At 40.7% G+C, this 23,175-nt stretch overlaps 1 protein-coding gene across 3 annotated transcripts in view; it reads right to left on the bottom strand.

The window, feature by feature from the left end:
• LOC125301845 (LIM domain and actin-binding protein 1-like) overlaps window positions 1-13,999 on the bottom strand; it is a 44,562-nt gene extending 30,563 nt beyond the window's left edge. For 2 of the 3 annotated variants that reach the window (XM_048254649.1, XM_048254651.1), the window contains exons 1-2: window positions 12,044-12,187; window positions 1,254-1,410 (exon numbers count right to left, since the gene is read on the bottom strand). In XM_048254649.1, coding sequence (XP_048110606.1) covers window positions 1,254-1,375 — 122 coding nt within the window. In that variant the 5' untranslated portion in view covers window positions 1,376-1,410; window positions 12,044-12,187. Of the gene's footprint in view, window positions 1-1,253; window positions 1,411-12,043; window positions 12,188-13,608 lie in introns of those variants that run through there. The other variant, XM_048254650.1, reaches the window with a different exon arrangement.
• Window positions 14,000-23,175: the final 9,176 nt, after the last annotated feature.

The raw sequence follows: 23,175 nt of genomic DNA, 5'->3' as shown, positions 1-23,175 counted from the left end.
TTTACGCATGGAATGCTTTGAGCTTGTGTATAATATGCCAGAGGAGCCATTTCCCTTGGGTCGTAATAAAAAGCTTCAACGATCACCGCGTGTTACTGAAAGAGGAGAGCAGAGCAGCAGGGAGATGGAGAGAGAGGGGGAGCAGGAAGAGAGAGGGAGAAGGAGAGAGAAAGAAAAAAAGAAAGTAAGTTGTAGAAAGAGTGTAGATAAGATGGCAAGAGTTGTAAAATAATACATTTATAGAAAGAATATTAAAAATTACACCAAAATATGCTCTCCTTACAAAATAAACCTATGTATTAAGATGTATATTAGCATGTGTTTATGGCCAAAGCTGATGGCGCATGTACAGGAAGACACTTTAATTAATGATTGCTTCTAGCAGTGGAGCTCTGGGGACCCTTGGTTTGTCCGGCTCCTGAGTGAGGGTAAATATTAACAGTCAGGATGAGTTTTTTCCCCCACTAAAGCAAGCAGCTAATCCAGCTGGCCAGACTGAAGGAAAATGATGTCTGGAAAAGAGGGCGAGCGCACCGATGAGCATCTCGAATGTCTCCTCACTTCTCGCTCTCTCCTTCCCTCTCTCTCACACAGCAGCACCCCCCCACACACACCACTGCAGTTTTCTGTCCTGTTCTTCTCTGATTTCGACTTTCTATATTCCCCGTTTTGAATATTGTGTGTGTAGGCTTTTTTTTTTTTTAAAAGTGTGCATGGATCAGTCTGAGTGGCCTTTCAAATTAGTTCAAACTGTCAATTACTCACAGATGTGAATGTGTAGATATGCGTAAGGACGTGATTACCTAAGTCCGTGTGCAAGTATATGTTTGTCGTAGGTGTGGCATCCATTACGCAAACCCCTCTGCACAGGTGTGTGTTTTGATAAGGATGTTAAGGCGCGAGCGGTCTTTTGTACTGCCTTATCATACCACACAGTTAAAGTATGAGACATCAGAGACGTAAGGCCCAGCCCCTACTCTCAAGTAATAACATATCAGGCACAAATGTGTGCTCTCAGCCACTTTAATCATAAAGGTTTAAGCATCAAAGGCTTTGCTCTAGGTTCGTATGGGCCAAATTAACAGTTGTGTGTAGTGTGATGTTGTGAGAGGGACACTTTAATTTGGTGCACATTATGGGTGTGAAAGATCACGAAGAGAGGACCCTTGCAAAAGTGTGTGGTGTGTGTGTGTGTGTGTGTGTGTGTGTGTGTGTGTGTGTGTGTGTGTGGACAAGCCAGTAGCATCACTCACTTTGAGAAGCGCTCGGCGATGGCAGTGTTCTTCCCGCGGCCTCCGACCAACGAAAGCTCTCGGGCGGTGACGCGTAGCGACTGTGACGCCCACTGTCTGCGGCTGAAGGGAGCGGCGTCCATTTTGGCTCAGGACCACAGGATCTCAGGACACACGACTGCAGACAGCACAGCAAAGAAAGCAGCAGCCAGTCAGATTTTTGGGATCAAATAAACCAAACAATGTTCCCTCGGTAGTACTGCATTTGAGACTTCCCCCAATTCTGAGCATTTTTCACCAGCCATTTCGCACAATAAAAAGAAGCGTAAAGGTTCGACACAAACCAAATCAAAAACATAAAATAGCCTACAAAACAAAATAAATTCTGGAGCACACATAGCAAAGCTCTCCGGCTTCAAAACACATGCCTATGTTGGAAGAGTGCAAGCACAACAATGGAAACTTGCGGTGGCAGTCGCTGTAAAGTCCCAGAGCGTAGAAGCCATCAATAAATCTATATTTTGCACTTAGCTTTGCTCTCGATTCGCTTTTCCTGCTAAAGTGAACAAACATTGCATTGGTGTGTGGCACAGTCAAACACAGGACAGTCTTTCTCAAACAGGATGCTGTCTTTACCCATGGATGTCTGTGGCTCTATCCATCCAGTTTGTGCAAGGGGCACGCACATCCCAGAGGTTTAAAATAGGTGCTGGGCTTAAAGAGCCATAGATAAACATGAGAAAAGAGTCTGACTGTGTGTGTGTGTGTGTGTGTGTGTGAGTGAGAGAGAGAGAGAGAGAAAAGAGACTGAGTATGTGAGGGTGCATTGGAAAAACAAAAGCAGACAGAAATAAAAACAAACAAATAAATAAATAAAAGACAGGGACAGGCCTACCCCCTATTGCTATTTGACAATAAACCAATATTCTCCTCATTCCTATTCAGTTTTCACAGAGCTGCTCCCCCAAGAGTTTAGCTGGGGCTCACAGTAGCTTTGTGTGGAAAAGCGCCCAAAGCAGAGGCCAAATCATACAACGCTGTTCATTTAAACGTAGCCACAAACAAAAAAAGACAACAAACATGAACCATACTATGATTCACCATCGATTGCAGTACACTTGACTAAACTAAACTTGACTTCCTCAAATCCTACCAAGCACAGTACTACTTGTTCTAAGAAAGTAGTAAGTTAGACGTCAAAGCCATACCCATATTTTCAATCATTTACCACCTGGACTGTTACGGAATAGTCTCAATAATCACCATCAGTGTCACACTAAGGCAACGCTTTCCCTTTAGCACATTTGACAGGTCTTATTCAGCTCAAATGAGGCAGGGTTTAGTGACACCAAACAGAATGAGTGGGAGAGAGCACCACATAGTTACACAGTTAATCATACTTTCATTCTCCCTCCCTCTGTCTTTCCCTCTCTTCCTCTGCCCTTTTTTACACCCTCAATCTCTTGGTCACTCTTCTTCTTTCGTTTTCCCCTCCCCCGTTCTTGGGTTCCGAGCAGGAACATCCAGAGCACTCAGGCTGTGAGTCTTGTCGGCTAGGATGACACCCAGGCTAGGATGAATGCTGTGTCCGAGTAAAAGGACACCGGCCCTTTAAGAGTCAACACTGCTCTCTTCTGTGTGTGTGTGTGTGAGAGAGAGAGAGAGAGAGAGAGAGAGAGAGAGAGAGAGAGAGAGAGAGAGAGAGAGAGAGAGATCGCTGATGGTCACTGGCCTGAATGATAATCACCTGCTCCCTCAGACACACACACACACACACACACACACACACACCTGCGAGAGGGGCTGAAAGAGATAATTGTGCTCTGGTTAATTATTCTCAAGTCACTCTTGCGGTCAAGCCTCAGCTCAGTGCACAAACATGTTTTTGTTAAAAAATAAATAAATACATAAAATAAAAACATTTATCATGACATACCATGATTGATAACTCAGCATTTTATTATTATATTTAATTAGCTGCCCTCAATATGTGCTACAATCTATCTACAAGCTCACAGGCCTAGTTCACTGGTCACTAGTCAACAATCAGCTGAACTCACGCTCCCGGCCTACTTTTCCCTCCAGGTTCGGTGAGAGATTGGGGGACCAAAGACTCAGGAGTGGCTCCTAGAGGATATCCACTTTCTTTCTTTGCCATGTCTTCCATGAAATATCCTACAACTGGATAATGTTGTGGATGTCCATTCTACTGTAATCATGTGGAATGTAGATTAGAACGGACTACCATAAAAAAAAAAGCATTAGTCCTCTGCGAACAACATAAATAAATAAATCTTTACATATGACCTGGATGTGGGTTTAACATACTATTCTATGTGTACATTCATACACATACTGTGTATCAGGGTTGTGCACAATTTGAATTGCAATTCTGCTTCCTGTTTGCTACCTCAATTGAAATACAAGTGAAATTCAAGAATTGAATTGCAATTTAAGAGCCATTTTCAATTCAATTCTGGAATTTTGCACAAGCCTGCTGTGTATGTCTGTCACACAGTGTGAAACACTTCAATATATGTAGTCTAACATTTCCGCTAGCCTGAGTTTGTTTTCAAGTGATATGCAGTGCTGGCATAGATGCGGTCACCAGTGTGGAAGGTATGTTTAACACACTTCCATGCTCCACCCCCAACCTCCCATACACACACAGACATCCTGTATGCCACTTTGGGGGGCACAAAGTTGTGTGCCTTACAGAGAGGGAGCACAATCCTCCTCTACTGCCCTGGAGGCTTTGTGTGTGTACGCTGTACGTGTGTGTGTGTGTGTACGTGTGTGTATGTGCCCTGCCCTGGAGGCTTTTGTGTGTGTGTGTGTGTGTGTGTGTGTGTGTGTGTGTACGTGTGTATGTGTGTGTGTGTGTCCTGCCCTGGAGGCTTTGTTGTGTGTGTGTGTGTGTGTGTGTGTGTGTGTGTGTGTGTGTGTGTTGTATGGAGCTGCAGCCTCCACACACTCAACAGTGATGGCATCAGGGAAAAGCAGGCATGCGTAGACCTGTACTTTTTTCTGACAACCTGTAATCAGCCTCACTGCAGCATAAGATTATCCGCAGTCCCTACAGACGGTGGAGACAAGTCAGAGTTGTTTGTGTTTAGTGTGTGTGTGTGTGTGTGTGTGTGTGTGTGTGTGTGTACGTGAGGGAGAGAGAGACAGAGAGAGTGTACGCTACTAGTACACATGCAGGCAATATGCTGATAAGATGACAAAGAATGAATATACCTCAGCACACAGTCACCATGGAAACCATGGCTGAAAAAAAAATCCCCAATGTAGGTATGTATGACCACTCAAACACCTCTTAGGAAAAGCCAAGACAAACAAAACACACACACACACACACACACACACACACACACACACACACACACACACACACACAAAAGCTTCAGCTCTGACTGTGTCACTGCCCTACTGTGACAGTACATTAATGTGTTTGTGCAGGGGGCCGGGACTTGGATTAATGGCAGTAATATTCACAGCCTGTGACATGGGCGAGTGAGTGTGAAAAGTAGCAAGAGCTTACGTCATCTCTCTCACACACACGCACGGGCACAGGCGCGCACACACATCCACACACACAAATGTGCTATTATGATATTAAGGCATCATAATGAGAGAGACAGAGAGAGAAAGAGAGAGAGACAGAGAGAAAGAAAGAGAGAGAGAAATATCAGATAGAGACTGAGAGCATCAGAGAGGTAGACAAAATAACAAACTGGAGACAAGGTCTACAGGAAGTCTAAAGTCTACCGGAAAGACCGGTTGAATGTCACGTAAGACATTGGCACACATACAAGCATGAGATCAGTGATAAGGGACAGGTGGGGTCAGGATCAAACATAAAAGGAAACAAACTTAAAACATTTTTTTTAGGAGATTAGGGTCATATAAACTGGCAGATGTCACAGATCTCAACCCATCCAGGTGAGATGTGTGTGACAGGAGAGGGCTGAGATTCCAAGAAGGCTGACGTCAACACGTAATGATTGTTGTTATGGCCCGAGTTGTGTGCATGTTGTCAAGGAGCAGAAAAAAAGACTGATGAAGTCATTTTTTGAAAATGCCAACTGGCCCAGAGCAGTGCTGCGGCAAAGAGGTTAACCATTTGCCTGAGGGGCATCATAATCAGGCTAGGGCCCACCTCACAAATCCAGGACACTCAAAAGAATGGAGGAGTACTACAAAGCACTAAAAGGCTATGCAGTCTAGAGATGATTCCCAAGTCAGCATTTAACATGAAGTGACTGGCAGGAAGTCTTCACATTCTATAAGCTCAAATTGTGGGGAAATTATTATTTTGACCGCCGCGCTAGCAAAGCGAGTTTTATTTCTTCACTAAATTTGTGTCAACGACTCCCATGACACTGAAAGATCAGGCTGCACGAAACTTGGTGCGCATGTAGCCCCCATAAGGATGACACGGAACCATTGTTTTTCGTTTTCATCCGTTGCCAACTGCCGCACCTGGCCCCACATAAGGAGGGTAGGCTGGACACAGTTTTCTGTGAATATCTCGAGAATCGTAGGGCCTAGGATAACCAACTTTTTTGGGGTAAGGCTATTTGCACCCCTGGTACAATTAGCAGTGTATGCTATTCATACCCTGGTGCAATAAGAAGTGAATTCTATTCGTACCCCGGTGCACACAGCAATGTGTCCTATTAGTACCCCGTCTGGTACAAATATCAATGTATGCTATTCGTACCCCGGTGCACACAGCAATGTGTTCTATTAGTACCCCATCTGGTACAAATATCAATGTATGCTATTCGTACCCCGGTGCACACAGCAATGTGTTCTATTAGTACCCCATCTGGTACAAATATCAATGTATGCTATTCGTACCCCGGTGCACACAGCAATGTGTTCTATTAGTACCCCATCTGGTACAAATATCAATGTATACTATTCGTACCCCGGTGCACACAGCAATGTGTTCTATTAGTACCCCGTCTGGTACAAATATCAGTGTATGCTATTTGCACCCCTGTGCATTTATTCTGGCATATTGATCACACAATGTAATATTTTTTTTTTTTTTTTAAAAACAAGCAACATGTTTTTTGTTGTTGTTACGTAACAGGGTACAATAGCTAAGCTGTGTAATAGACACTTTGAATAAGGTATGCTGTTTGCATCAATGTACAGTTAGAAGTGGATGCTATTCGTACCCTGGTGTTTATAGTACTGCATGCTATTTACACCCTGGTGCATGAACTAGCTAATTGTTGCAATCAAAACTTCCGTTTGAGAACCGATTTCTTGTTCAAATTGCACGCCTTCTCCCCAGAGACGTTGGTACACATGCACACTCACACTGCCAAAATGCATCACACGGGAATCAAACCCCAGTCTCCCGCATGACAGCCTTTGTCTGTGACCACTGTACTATCTGCTTCCAGTATGAAATAGTGTTTGCAGGTAAACTTATAGTTTATAGGCCTGAACTTCATATTCACAAAATTTCTGTTACTGACAGTTGTATGTGTTCACTGAACCAAGATTATGAAAATAAAACACAACTTTTCAATCAAAAACTTAATCTGAACAGATATAATGCCGAAACCTTTCAGAATTTTTCACTTTCTCACTTTCTGCTGACGATTTTTCACTTTCTCACTCACCTCACTTTCTGCTGACGAAAAACGAATGTCCGCCATGTTTTTTGTGCACGTGAGCAACGTCTTTTTGTTGTTATGTCAGAGGGAATGAATAGCTCAGCTGTGTGGCCAAGGCTATTCGTACCAGGGGTGTAAATAGACACTCCGACTTTTTTTTTTAATGTTGGTCTCAAGGGGCCATATCAACCCATCTCAAAACCACTCATTTGAGGTTTTCATTAAAAATGAAAAAGTAAAAATATGCTATAATCGCCGGTATCTTTGGCTGACATGTTCAAAACTACCCGATATTTGAAGTGTAGGATCATTATGACACCCTCTACCTCTGAATGCATGCCAAGTTTCGTGGAATTCCGAATAAGTAAGAGATAACGGCCGCTGTTATATGGAATTGATGGACAAGGGCGAGAGGCAAAGAACTCCGCCCTGCCTCCGCCCGAGTCCATTAATTCCGTATAAAAGGACACCTCGGAGGCCGTTATCCCACTTGAGTCCCACTATAAGCAATAGTCATGCCTTTATAGCTCGCAAAGGAAACAAGCGGTTCCGTTCAAAAAGAAGCCGAAGATAGCATGGACAGTTTGCTTGTTTAAAGTTGATTCCATTGTTGCAAAACCTGCTTCCAGGCTAAACTGTCATCCTACTATGGTTGTTATGGTTACCATTCATAAGCATTGATTTGGAACGGCGATTCAACTTTTTTTACTACATCTACTTCATAGGTGTCCTGTTATTCAGAATTAATAGCCACCCAACCAGCCAATCAGAAAATAGTATTTCTTCTCTCCGGTTGATAAATTAATATTTGTGTACATTTAGTGACTGTACACCAATTGGCCTGTAGATGGCCGTACACAGTTTTCTGTGAATATATTGAGAACCATAGGACCTAGGATGACCACCCTCTGAATGCATGCCAAGTTTCGTAGAATTCCGTTCATGGGGGCCAGATCATCTACACATGCACACACTCGCAAGTAAAGACACACAAACACACACAAGCACGCACAAACACACACATGAACAAACACATGACACAGACACAGGCACACACAGACAAACACACAGAAGCACACATATACACAAAAACAAACACACAATATGCACACACTTTTTTACATACACAAAATGTGCAAGAGTAGGGGCTGGAGTTCTAGAATCTAGACGCACCCTAGCAGCAGCAAATTAATTTGCTCAGCCTGTACGTCTAGTATCAAACCATAGGGATTTCTATTGGCTGACGCCGTGGACGTCATCCAATCACAGCGCTCTATTTTGTTAGAGAGTCTTAAGGCGGGCTTAACAGGATAACGACAGTCCTGCGACGGTGAACAACAAGGAAGGTGGCTATGGCGAACGAAGAGCGGTTGTTTGAATCGGCGTTGGCGTCAACTTTGGAGGAGTTGGACTTTGGACTTTTCTTTGAAAGTTGAGCAACACAATGCACTTAAGTCATTCCTTTGAAGAAGGATGTATTTGCCGCTTTGCCGACCCGGATAATTATATGGTCGTAGCACTGGCCTATTGCATGCCTAGGCAGTTTGAAAGACAATTCTCTGCCCGCCCCTTGGATTAAGCAAGGTGAATGGTTCGATTCCAGACTATACATTTAAATGATATAGGATGGCCCGCCAGGCTAGGCTGGAGTAGGAGATGGAGACAAATTGACAAGCTTGATTTATTTTTGCGGAGAGAATGTGCAGGACTGAGCTGCAGTCATATTTTGTACACTATTTTCTATTTGGTACATCTAGTTAATGGACTAATTCATTGGATGTTTGAAAGAAAAATACATCACTACAAATATTATGGTTCTTGATAATATCCACTGTGTGATGCTCTAACCACTGTGTGATAAGGTGAATAACTATAGCCTAAAGAAGCCATTTTTTCCAACATCTCCCAGTTCTTCAACAGCAAAGGGGCCAAAATGTGTGGGAAGACTGCCTAATGATGGTTCAAATGCCACTAATGTTAGGGTGGAGGCAGTGTGGTAAGACTGTTCTGTAGTATCAGAGCTTAAGTTAAGTTAGGATCCACCCAATGCACACCAGGATCAAACTGAAGACACTTACCCAGCTGCTGGAGCATCCCATCTAGCTCATTCAGCTAAGGGGCACTTTAGATTCTGGCATGTAGGCCTGTTTTCTAATGATAAATCATGGTTCCTGGGAAAGGAACCAGTGACCACAACATTCTCTACCCCATACTAGGCACAACAGAGAGACGCTACACCTGCAGCCCCCAATAAAAAGTGTATTGAATTCCTTCCTTTTTGCTCACTGTACTATTGTATATTAATTATTTTGTACGTACTCATCTCAATACTAAGACAGAAAAGACACACGGGTAACCCTTCATTTCTTTTTCCTTGATGGGTGGTTTGGGACTTGTCGGAGTGGTACTGACTTAACGTGGTTTAACTGCCAGGCGCCGAGGATAAGCATATCATTTCCATTATTATGTGCAGGATGGATGTTATTATGTTTAGGCTTCAAAAAGGATGAAATGCCCGCACTCTGCTAAAAACTCCCATATATTTATTATGTGCTGCAACGTTTCAACCCAGCCGGGTCGAAACGTTGAGTTCTAGTTCCATTTGCCCTGCACCTTACCGGTGGGGATGTGCATTGTGCACATTACTACAACTATTATGTTTAGGCTTGACATTAGGGCAGAACGATTTGGCGATTTGAGCGCTGAACGACTGCAATGAGTTGAGCGATATAAAATGTTTTATATCACTATATAATCCATTTAAATCTAAAACATGACGGAAACGTGATGGAACAGAGAACAGTTAAACATAAGCCTACTTGCTCCATTTAATCCAAGGATGAGAATGTCTTGTTGGTCAAGAAGACCACTACTTTTGCTTGCCTTTTTTCATCGTAAATTCATGGTACTGCTACCTGTGGTGCTTTTTCAAATGTTCGTCATGTTGCCTCGGGAGGTAGCCACAGCTTGACATCAGGTTTTTCAAGTATACTTCTGGTAAACCCACAATACTTGACATGATTAACCACTGGCTCAGAGTATGATTCTGTAGCCTTAACGGTTTGCTATATGCATTACTTCAAATGGCAATTTTGATTAAAAATCAATGAACTGTTCAGGTTCAAATTAGGTTGTTTTGTGTGAAAGTGGAAGAACCAGTAAAAACAGGCTTCCCCAAATCATTTTTTTGGGCTGAAGATAAATGAGTGAAAGCTGACAGATTAAAAGCTTTTAAACATTTATGTTTAAAGGGGAAATCCAGTGTAAATGTTTGAAACAACACAGATCTTGCGTGTTTTTGACTGAAGTACTGAAGAGTAAGTACTTCCGTCAAAAACGTGTGAGATCTGTGTTGTAGTGACTTAATTTCAAGATGGCACCGACCTGCAAATGACTCAAGGTATTGTCTGTATAGTCCTTTTTAATAAATTATCTTTACATTTGCAAAGTTGTCAATGCCTCATTTTATATCGTAGGACCCTCATCATACTACCAAAGAAGTGTCAGGCTACTTTGAGCCTCGTAAATGGTTTAAAATGAGCAATCTTTTTACCATAAGAAATGTCCTATCGCTACCAGTGTTTTGGAAGCATCGGCTAAAAACAGGCAAGTTTAGAATGCATCGAATTAGCGTTTATTTGCTCCCCAACGAACGTTTAAACTCGTCATCATGCTAAGCATATCCAAAATCCATTTTACACCGGATTTCCCCTTTAAATTAAGAATATCCCCACTTCACCTTTTATCAACCAATGCAAAACATTTAATTGCCATAATTTTTTTTTTCAAAGAGCAGTATACCTAAGATGACACACAAATATTTTTTCTTAGATATGTCCTCTTGCTGTAGCAAATTGCATGCCTCCTCTCTAATTTCAATTAAAAAACACACACTAAGGTCAGAATTCAATGAAGAACTGCTAACCACAACCTTTGAACCAGCATTTTGTTCTGTTTTCCATGGAAACAGAAACCGTATCCACAACAACTATTAGAAATAGTTACAGTGTGGGTCAGGGACAAGGAATCTGGAATAAGACACTTTCCCAGAATTTCACAAGGTAAAGGTGGGAGTATGTGTTTCACAAGGGTGTGAGTGTGTGTGTGTTGTTCCTGAATCTCTCCTGTAATCTTACTCACTCAAACATGTGCCCCCTCTTCCCTCTTCATTATTGCTTGCCCTCCGCAATTAGTCTAATTCTTCGACTATCTGAAGGGGTCAGTTTAAACACTGAAAACAACCCCAGACCATTCTGTGGCATGAGTGCAATTTCAACCACGTCATCGTCAACTCAACTGCAACAACAAAAGCATTACGATTACTCTGGCTGATTGCACCAGCAAATCTAGCACAGAGCCATGGATGGGGAAACACAAACATGGTTCGTTTGAACAATCCCGCCTCTCTCCCAGAGATCGTTTAGCTGCCCACAAACCATGTTAGAAGAGGCACCAGAGTACTGAGAATTGTTTTCTTTCTTATTTCAATGTAGTAATTATTCTTTTAGATTTGGGAATGTTAGACAACCACGACAAATAAGGATGGCAGTGTTCCAACTCAATGGGTACCTGAATGTTGCCAGTATTTTTGAGTAGTACAAATCTCTCTCTCTCTCTCTCTCTCTCTCTCTCTCTCTCTCTCTCTCTCTCTCTCTCTCTCTCTCTCTCTCTCTCTCTCTCTCTCTCTCTCTCTCTCTCTCTCTCTCTCTCTCTCTCTCTCTCTCTCTCTCTCTCTCTCTCTCTCTCTCTCTCTCTCTCTCTCTCTCTCTCTCTCTCTCTCTCTCTCTCTCTCTCTCTCTCTCTCTCTCTCTCTCTCTCAAAGGTGACCTGACTCTTCCCCCAAGGCAGCAGATCAGGTGCCTCGACACCCACCCTCACACAGCGTAGCCTGTGTCTCACACCTGTTGACAGGAGAGTATACTCAGACCTGAGTGCTTCCGTAGACACAAAGACATGAAGAGGTTATTGATGAAAGAACAAGCTTCACAAACATCAAGAAACACATAAAATATGTCAAAATTTACATTAAAAATATGCCATTTGTAGAGAAAAGTGTCAACAAATGCTCAGAAGTGACTCTCCTTCTCCCAGACCTACGTCCAGGTGAAAGGCCATATTTTGAGGGGGCCAGTATGACCAAACAAAGCGTCAGTCCAGTTTTAGCTCACTCACCTCTACGGTCTTAGGGTCAGTTTCAGCGCGAATTCACTTTGCTAATACCTTTGCTAGTCTTCTATTGCATCACCCCAATCCAGTATCGATCTAATCATAAAGCACCTCTAAAGCCCCTGTCTTCCTAGAAGCACGTCATCCGACTCTTAGTGTGTGTATAAGTGTGTCCCCTCTACCGAACCTGAAGAGGGAGGAGCAAGCATGGCATGGGAGGAAGGAGAGCTCATGTGACACTCTTTGCACCAATAACCAGAGAGTTCCATTTCACCCCGCCAGGTGTTTCATGGCTGAGTGTGTTGATGCGCGCAAGTGCAATACCTCGAAGAACAGGGTGAGTCTCAGCTTTTTTGCCAGAAGAACTTGCTCAGCAAGTACTGGGGAAAGACTGGGAGTAGGCTACTGACATGTTTGACTCATCTTCAGTAAGGTGTACTTGTTTAGCTTGGTGAAATTATATATATTATATTGACTGTCTACTGTATGCACAATTGCACAATTTCAACCCAAATTTTGCTGCTCTTATTTCTTCATTGTATGTGCCTTCTTATTTACTTTTTATATTGTTTACTTGAATGTTATGTTTGTCTGTGGACCTAATTGGTAAAATACTGTATGTCTTGTCTCCACCGTGGGATAGTGGGAAACGTAATTTCGATCTCTTTGTAGGTCTTGACATGTGAAGAAATTGAAAAAAAAGCAGACTTTGACTGACAAAAATGAAATGGCCTCAGAAAGAGGGCTAGCTAGGAGCAGAGGCTTTGTTAAATGCAATCTTACAGGTGGTGCAATATCTTTCTCTACTAAAGTTTCCAATCCCCTATGTTCCAATATGCCAAAACAACCACCCCTCTCTCCAGCAGAATACATCTACTAACCGCCATACCTTCACAGGTTACACAGATTAAATCAAACAGCTGTGAATTACTTTTTTGTTTACTTTTGGCTTAACTTTAGATACCTGTTTGAGCAATCACGCCATTCAAACAACCCATTTAAAATTGCTGGGGTAGCCTAAACATTAATGGAAGGCAACGAGGGTGAAGCTTAAAGACCTGACGTCATGCCTGTCATACTTTGTCTGAACAATAAGTCATCGAAAAAAATGGTGAGAGATTTGCATTCAAACAAACAATTCAGACCACTGTCAGGATGATCATCGTATAACGAAGGTAGAAAACTTGCAAGGTAAAAAAAAGTAAGTAGCCTTTTAAGTTTGCAGGTCCTTGAAGCCGAAACGTTCCTCATTAACGGCAGAATGTAACTTGGCTGCTAACGTTAAGCGGCAAATGGCATTCACCGTAGCTTACTTCAAGCTACTTATTTTAGATTACTCGATTAAGTGTTTAGTTGGCTATACTTTATGATCTGGATGCTCAAACAAGACGTGATGCGATGACTGCGATCCAGCCAGTCAGACATTTGCAGCACACAAACGTTACCATATTCCTAACGTTACACAGCATGTCAAAAGGAGATGTTTTAATGTTAGAAGCTAGCCCTTAAATTAATTTAGTCCTAACTGATATTCATTTTCAGCACCATCGAGATGAACTGTGTGAACTTACTTGAACAGGTGCACAATCTTCTCGAGGCAGCGGTACGCAGATCTTCGAGTACAAGTTAGGGAGAAAAACAAAGCAGACTAAGTTGTGTAAAGTAGCTGCCCATCTTTCACGCGTCCACTCCATCCGCTAACATGATGACAGTTTTGATTTCGCCTCCCGCGTCTTGATTCGGGCTCGGTAGGCTACATGGGCGGGACAGCAAAATGTCATATTTTTTGTGATCTAAAACTGGGGCCTATGTTCCATATTCTAAGAAAAATGACCCAAGTTACTAGCCATTGTGAACCAGTCCTTAACACGAGACCTACCAATTCTCAAAATTTAGTTCAAGGTTTCTGGACCAGACAAGCCCGTCTTGCCCTGTGAGCCACAGGTGAACGTGATCTAATGCAAGTGGGTGCCAGAATGCGATGTTGGTTCCACCTACTGTTCGTATGAGACAACTGCATGGTAGCCTACTCGCTCTTGACTCTTTTTAAACTTATCAGTCAAAAATGTAGCCTAGAATCTAGACACGCCCCTAGCGGCAGCAAATTTGCTGCCAGGGCTATCAAAAATGTCCAATTATCAACAATCTCATCTCCATCGCCAATGAATGTATGTTTCATACCGAAAAAGGAAAAAAGAGTGACTGTTATTCATAAAAATGTTTATTCAAATTCACATATGCATATTTCAAATATTTGATGCATGACAGTCCATGTGGACACTGACACCAGACACCAAAGGCATTCCTAACATTTAATGAGCCGTTTTCTTTTTAACTCCTAAATTATGAAAATAAAAACACTAAGCCTCACTAAATTAAATCAAATCCTGAGAGGAAGAAATGCCATTTTAAAAAGTAAATTAATACATGTAAAAAAGTAACTCAAATAAATAAAACAATTGCTCCATTTCACATTTTGCTTAATCAACTGTCAACTACATCACTTTGGTCAACTGCCATGGTTTTTAAATGTGATCTAGCATAAATTGACATTGACATTTTACAGTAGGCTTAGGCTACTACTGACACCTTCTTTCAGTAAACAGAATACATTTTTGTATTGTAAGTATGCAAGACATACAATAGTACAGGCTGCAACTCCATAACAATTTTCTTTGAAAACCTGGAATTACTGTTGCTTACAAGTTAAATACAAGGATACAAGGATACAAGGAAGTTTATTGTCACATGCATATAGTTACTGGAAGTAAGAAATGCAGTGGGGTGGGGGGGTGGGGGGCAGAAAGGCTAGGCAATCAAGGACATGGGTAGATGGAGGAGAAATCAAAAATAATAAATAAAAAGTTCTATGGAGATGTGCAAAAGTTGGAGAAAGTCAGATATGTGTGTGTGTGTGTGTGTATTTTGACGTGTGATGAAATAAGAAATTAATAAAAGGTCTATAGCATAGGGTGAGGGATGTAAAAGTGCTAAAAGTCTTGTAGGTGTGTGTGTGGGGGGTCATGAGTGCTGAGGAGTGAATGAGTGCAAAGTCAGTATAGTGTGAGTTCAGAGTTGGGAAATATTTGAGAGTGCTGAAGAGTGAATGTGTGCAAAGTCAGTATAGTGTGAGTTCAGAGTTGGGAAATGTTTGAGAGTGCTGAAGAGTGAATGTGTGCAAAGTCAGTATAGTGTGAGTTCAGAGTTCGGATGGCCTGGGGATAAAAACTTCTCCTGAGTCTCTCAGTTCTGGCTTTGTGACTACATAGGCGTCTTCTTGATTTCAGCGGTAGGAATAATCCATTGTTAGGATGAGAAGAGTCCTTCAGAATCTTTTGGGCTCTTAGGAGTACTCTTCTGGAATAGATATCTTGTAGAGCAGGAAGTTGAGTTCTTATAGTACGTTCAGCTGAGCGCACTACTCTCTGCAGAGTACTACAATCTCTAACTGTGGAGTTCCCATACCAGGTGATGATGCTACCAGTTAGAACACTCTCAACCGCTGAAGTGTAGAAGGCCTTCATGATGGATGTAGAAACTTTGAATTTCCTTAGCTGACGAAGGAAGTAGAGTCGCTGTCTGGACTTCTTCAGAACATATTGAGTGTTAACAGTCCATGTTAGGTCTTCAGTAATGTGGACACCAAGGTATTTAAAACTTGTGACTCTCTCTACAGGTTGCCCGCTGATCATTAGTGGGGTGTAACTGTAGTTCTGCTGCTGCCTTCTGTAATCCCATACCATTTCCTTGGTTTTATTGATATTCAGTGTCAAGCTGTTAGATTGACACCACTGTGCCACCTCATCAACCTGATCCAAGTAGAGCTGTTCATTGTTGTTACTAATCAGGCCCAAGATCACTGTGTCATCTGCAAACTTGATGATGGAGGTATGACTACTGTTGGCTTTGCAGTCATGTGTGTAGATGTTGTACAGCAGTGGACTCAAAACACAGCCTTGGGGAGCACCAGTGCTGATGGTTAATGAGTCAGATGTCAGACCCCCCACTCTAACCACCTGTGAACGGTTGGTGAGGAAGTCAAATATCCAGTGACACAGGGTGGTTTAGTCCTAAGGCCTTCATCTTTGTGACCAAGGTGAGAGGTACTATCGTGTTGAATGCTGAACTAAAGTCAATGAACAGCATCCTCACATAATTCCCATTCCCCTCCTCCAGGTGAGTTAAGGTGGTGTGCATGAGGTTTGAGATGGCATCCTGTAGACCTGTTGGCTCTGTAAGCAAATTGGAGGGGGTCGAAGGAGGCAGGGAGGGATGAGCATATAATGTTTTTCACAAGCTTCTCAAAACACTTCATCATAAATAGATGATAAGCCAACTGCCTGTGAATGTGAATGACTGGATACTTAGCCTACAACAAGATTCAGTTGTTTAAATGAGTAGAATTACTCAAATGTGGCTTACTTTGTAGACTTACAAAAACTCCAGGTCATAATTCATCATAAATAAAAACTAGAAAAAAACACACACAAAAAAGTTTTTTTTCAAAAACTCTTTTCTATAGTTAAGATCCATGCTGGCTTTCACAGTTAAACCCATAATCTGGCTGCATGTTAAAAAATAAATAAATACATTTAAATGTTTTACAGTTGCTAAAGAGCAATTAAGGAAAACATATCAAACAGAATTCAGCAGAGGATGTTCAGATTTGTATTTACCTGCTTAAATGAAACACGTGCAACGAACAGCACAGACACAGCCAAAACTATTAAGAAGACAGCAAGGAAGACAGGAACAGCAGCCATCCTAACAGTCAAACAACAAAAAAATGTAACACATTTGTGCAATCACTATTTCTAAGCAGTCTTTAACTCAAGCATTGTGGTTCATTCCAATCGTATTAATAGATGATGCGATTTAAAGTCTTTCTACTTTAGCGACACAAGACTTACATGCATATTTTACGGGGCTTCATCTTGGGTGTTACTACGACTGTCCTTGTTGGAGTAGTCAGAGCTTAAAGAAGGAAAGAAAACAGAAAAAAACGCCAAAGCCAAAGCACGCACCAAACATCAATCACTCAACAGATACAGTACAGGGCACATCACCATTGCTTAGGCCTAAGCCTAAAATAAAACCTTATATTAAATAAAGAAAGAAAGCAGAGTTTGGCATTATGTTTGTTGGTATTAAATACTGACAATCAGTTACTCATAAATGCACAGCACAAAAACAGCATCTCAAACATACTTTCCATTGATCAATAGTCAAAATACATTGTATTTGTTGCATTGCATTGCATTGAACATTGCATCGCACTTATAGCAATCTCTAAAAAAGGCAAAAACAAACAACTGAGAGTTTTACATACCTTTTTGACAACTGGAATTTGATGTTTGGACATAACCATCTCCACAGTCACAGAGGGTGTTAGAATAACGGGTGCAGTTTACAAATACTCTCTGGCCTTCCCCTGTGAAGGCATTCAGAAAGGACTGTTGAAATTAAGACAAACTTATTTATTTTTACAACAAATGATCCAAAATTTGACTGATGGCTTTGGAAAATGAAAAAGGAAGAGAGACATAGCCTATAAAATGTACAACAGACGCACAAACGAAATACAGTGTGGGTTAATGGTCAGCCAATGTTCATGAGCTATTCTATACAACTACTAACTGAACTTTGAAATTTGTGGTGTAATTGTAGAGGTAGCAGAATCTAGCCTTAACCAGTGTCACTATTAGGACACATGCAATGCCAATTAGTATGTGTGCATACACAAAGCCTCCCCTGCTACATTATGCTTTAACAGGGAAAAAAATGTACCATCACACTTTGAGCATAGCTGACATTGGGTTCCAAGCCATCCATCTGAGGTCTCAGAGCAGTTTCTTTTAATGAAATAACCTACAGGAGACACATAGGTAATAAGATGATTAACCCTCCATTTTAAAGTCACTAGAACACCCATCCCCTTGCCATTATTGATAAATGTTCCTTTAGCTAACGTTTGAAAACAACAGAAGAAAGATAGTAAGGTTAGTGGAAAGGTAAGTGGCTTGAAATGGCTTTCCTTGTTCCACCTGGCACTCACCTTTGTCACAGTCATTGCATCTCAGGTTTTCACACAGAGTGTTAGAGACTATCAACAGCAACATGCACACCTAGCAAAAGAAGAAATCGGTTAAAGGAGGAAATGAAGGAAGAAATGAAAATAAATAAAGAATGAAAGAAAGACAAAGGATTACCTTTAAAACAGAGTGGGGTTCGCCGCAGTTTGGGAAACACATTTTCATTTCAGAATCAGCCACCAGCCGATCTGTAGCTATAATGTTTACTGTGGCGAGCTGATAATTTCTCTCAAAATTCTTAGGACTTCACAATGCTCTCAACGTGTTTTTATGTTCTCTCTTTTCTCTGACGCAACCAAGTGGGAATGGCTATTAAAGGGAGTGGCTACCAGGTGGTTTATCCACCAACATGCACTCAGGACTTGTTGTCAAAACACTTTCTCCATGGAGATACTCGGGTTGCCGTCATTGCTCAATCCTCAGATTGTATGCGGGAGCTTTGTACTCTATATTCCTGGAGTTGTATGCAGTGGTGGGGAAGTGATTTAGCTCTGTGTAGCAGTGATCAAGAGTTCTCTCCTCTCGGATGCTAGGTGTGATGTGCTTATAAAAATTCAGCTTCACCTTTTTGAAATGACCTTATTGAAATCACTAGCCACTAAAGCTCCAGGTTATCACTCTGTTGCCTCCTGAGAATCATTTCCTCATTATCACATCAATAATACACTTAAAAATTAAATGCAATTTGGTGTTTACAATTGGCAGAAGAAAATAAAAAGCTCTTTTTCTCAATTTGGAATTTTTGCAGATACTTTCATTTTTGCTTTGTAGGGCACAATTAATAAACATGGTCGTTTTTTATATTTGTGTGTAGGAAAAATCTATAATGAGTTTATATTGTTGTCGATCATTATTAGTTAGACAAATTTAGACTATTTAAATCACATTTTACATTACTTAACAGACAATTAAATCTGCATACCATTCAACAATTCCATCTCCATCACCAATGAATGCATGTTGTTACACACCGAAAAAGGAAAAAGAGACTGTTATTCATAAAAAAATGTTTATTCACATTCACATATGCATGTTTCAGATACAATTGACTCATGGCGGTCCATGTGGACACTGGACACCAAAGGCATTCCTAACATTTTAATGAGATGTTTTCAAACTTTTCCTAAATGGTGAAAAAAAACACTGGGCTTCACTAAATGAAACAAAATGCCATTTCAAAAAGTAAATTAATACATGTAAAAAAGTAACTCAAATAAAATAAAAATAGGAAACAATTGCTGCATTTCACATCAACTGTCAACTTCAGCACTTTGGTTAACTGCTACTTACAGTAGGCTACTACTGACACCTTTCAGTAAACAGAAGACATGTTTAAGTATGTAAAACATACAATAGTCCAGGCTATAACTCCTAACAATTGGTTTCATTTGAAAACTTGGAATTACTGTTACAACTTGTTACAAGTTAACTACATAGTTCTCAGTACAAATGTCAAGTTTTTGCCTGAAATTGCACTGTGCCTATTTACAAGGGCATTGTTCCCACCTCTTTTGGGGTCAACCATCAAGTGCTGGACCTCTATAGAAAGCTGAGAACCATAGCTTTCGTAGGAAGCAGTCAAGATAACTGTGTGATGTACTGACAAAGAGCTACAGAGGCTAGAATATAGTTTTTTCTTTCTGCCGGATTACAAGCACCTCTGAACTGACCACATTTCAGCCCTCTAGGTCACTTGATATCCCTTAGAAACACAACTGAGCCCTAGCACCAGGTCTTTTGAAGCTGTGTGCAAAAGTTGATCAATTAGAATGAAAATATGAGTGCTTTAGACTATTATTTGCCAAGGTATGCCCATGCGTTTTGTAAAATGCCTATGGATACTCCCCATAGGACTTTTTGTTATCCAAAATGCATACTGACAATCAAATGCTTACTGCACATGAACCCCTTTGTGTAGAAGCATAATCCTGGTCTCAAATGAAAGGTAACACTTTGAGGTTTCTTGTGGACTATTTAGATTGTATGCCAGGTGTTCTGATATAGACTGACTACACAAAATATGGAATAATTACAAAAAAGTCTCTATTTTTGCATTTACTTTGTTGGTTCAATAAGTGTGTATAAGATAGACTATACATCTGTACAACTAATATTGGATAATACAACATGAAGATTCAATTTCTATGGATTCTTGTGAATATTTCAGTACCCAATATGAGGCATCTACTTATTGTGCTGCAGCTACACTGCAGCCAGAAGTCAGGGTATCACCAAAAGCGGGGAGGGGGGCATTTTGGATCAAATTTTATTGAGACATAATAAAATTAATCTGAGAATGTAAAGCACTATACAGATTGTACATGAAAAAAGTTGTCATTTTTGGATTCCCAAGAGTCAAAGCTTTGAAATGGTGTATAACATTCCTATGCTACATAGCAATATGGTGCATACAATTGATTTAGAATGTTGGGGGGAGGTGGGTAACCGTCCCGCCGGCGGGACACTGAAATTTGGTTATTTGGTTAAATAGATGATAATCAAACTGCCTGGTAATGTGAATGACTGGATACTTAGCCTACATCCAGATTCAGTTGTTTAAATGAGTAGAATTACTCAAATGTGGCTTACTTTGTAGACATACAAAAACTCCAGTCTTGTGCAAGCCACTATTTATCATAAATAAACTAAATGATACATACATCACATTAAAAAAAGGCTTTCACAGGTGAACCAATAAACTGGCTACACATTCAAAAATAAATATACAAAAAAAGTGACATGTTAGGATGACTTTTCAATTGCATGTTTACATTGCACTAGCTGCAAAGTAATATGGCAACATGGAGAGAAAGTGATGACAAAATAAAGGTACTGCTCACAGATCAACACCTTTAAAAGATGACACAAGGAACAGAGATGGAAATGAGTGTCCAGAGGTAGAGATGAGTAAAAGAGTTGACTGTTGTTCTTCTGCCAAAGTTAAATGATGTCAGAGTTGGCATTCTTTAGCAATTTCCCACCTAAAAAAATATTTTAGGTTACAAAAAGCTAAAATATTGCCAATTAAAAGTTGTACAGTTGCTAAAGAGCAATAAAGTAAAATATCAAACTAGAATTCTGCAGAGGATGTTCAGATTTGTATTTACCTGGTTTAAATGAAACGAGTGAACCAATCAGCACAGCCACAGCCAAAACTATTAAGACAGCAACAGTGCCCATTCTAACAGCCAAACAACAAGATAACATAACACATTAGTGCAATCACTATTTCTAAGCAATCTTTAACTCAAGCATTGTGATTCATTCCAATCGTAAAAACAGATATTACCACTGAAGTCCTTATATTTTAGTGACACTGTACAAGACTTACATGCGTATTCTACGAGGCTTCATCTTGGGTGTTACAGTTGTAGTCATTGTTTTTATCACTAAAAAGGAAAGAAAAAAATAAAAACGTATCAGCTTAGAACCATGTGTGACCCTGTAAGGCGAAACCAGTCGTTTTGGTCAAATTTACAAAATTAAGTCATTGTACTCACGCGGACGGCCATAAACTAAGCTTCCCAACGATATGTATATCGAGGGTATTGCAAAAATATATCTAAGATAAACTTCATCATCCAACAGATACAGTACAGGACACATCACCATTGCTTAGTTCTAAGCCTAAAATACAATCTTAATTTTAAATAGAGAAAGAAAGCAGAGTTTGGCATTGTTGGTATTATTAAATACTGACATAATTTACTCATAAATGCACAGCACAAAAACATTGCATACATTGTGCTTATAGCAATCACTTTAAAAGGCAAAAAACAAACAACTGATGACCGTTTCACATACCTTTTTTACAGCTGAAATTTGATTCATCCACGTTGCCATCTTCACTGGAATTTGAGGTTTGGGCATAGCCATATTTACAGCCACATAAGGTGCCAGAATCACGGGTGCAGTTTGCCAATATTATCTGGCCTTCACCTGTGAAGGCATTTAGAAAGGACTGTTAAAATGAAGACAAACTTTATTTATTAACACACACACACAGACACACAAACAAAATACAGTGTGGGTTAATCGTCAGCTCGATGTTCATGAGCTATTCTTTGAAACTTGTGGTGTAATTGTAGAGGTAGCAGAATGTAGCCTTAACCAGTGTCACTATTAGGACACAGCAATTAGTCTGTGTGCGTACACAAAGCCTCCCCTGCTACATTATGCTTTAACAGGAAAAAAAATGTACCATCACACTTTGAGCATGGCTGACATTGGGTTCCAAGCCATCCATCTGAAGTCTCAGAGCAGTTTCTTTTAATGAAATAACCTACAGGAGACACATAGGTAATAAGATGATTAACCCTCCATTTACTGTAAGTAACTAGAACACCTATCCCCTTGCCATTATTGACAAATGTTCTTTTAGCTAATGTTTGAAAACAACAGAAGGATAGAAAGGTAAGTGGCTTGAAATGGCTTTCCCTGTTCCACCTAACACTCACCTTTGTCACAGGGATTGCATTTCAGGTTTTCACACAGAGTGTTAGAGACTATCAACAGCAACATGCACACCTAGCAAAGGAGAAATTGGTTAAAGGAAAAAATTAAGCAAGGAAAGAAATGGAAAGAAAGAAAGACATAAGATTACCTTTAAAACAGAGTGGGGTTCACCGCAGTCTGGGAAACACATTCTTATCTCAGAATCCACCAGCCGCTCTGTAGCTATAATGTTTACTGTGGAGAGCTAACGACTTCTCTCAAAATTCTCGGTACTTCACAATGCTCTCAACGTTGCCTCAGCATGATTTTATTCACCAGGTCCTCTGACTCAATCACATGGATTGACACCCCCCTACTAACATACACTCAGGTCAGGACTTGTTGTCAAAAAGAGCCAGTTAACTAGTGATTTTTGCATAAAATCAGTGAATATTCAACAAGACCCTGCCTACTTCTTAAGAGCACTTTGCTCTGCCTCCACCCCTGGAGTGCCAGAGGTTCACATTTTTTAACATACACTCAGGTCAGGACTTGTTGTCAAAAAGAGCCACTTTCTCCATGGAGCTACTCGAGTTGCCGCTGTGCCAGTTT

The sequence above is a fragment of the Alosa alosa genome, chromosome 10 (assembly GCF_017589495.1).
Source record: "Alosa alosa isolate M-15738 ecotype Scorff River chromosome 10, AALO_Geno_1.1, whole genome shotgun sequence".
NCBI lineage: Eukaryota > Metazoa > Chordata > Actinopteri > Clupeiformes > Clupeidae > Alosa > Alosa alosa.
The sequence above is the reverse complement of the archived record's forward strand: the minus strand, read 5'-3'. Positions and strand labels throughout refer to the sequence as shown.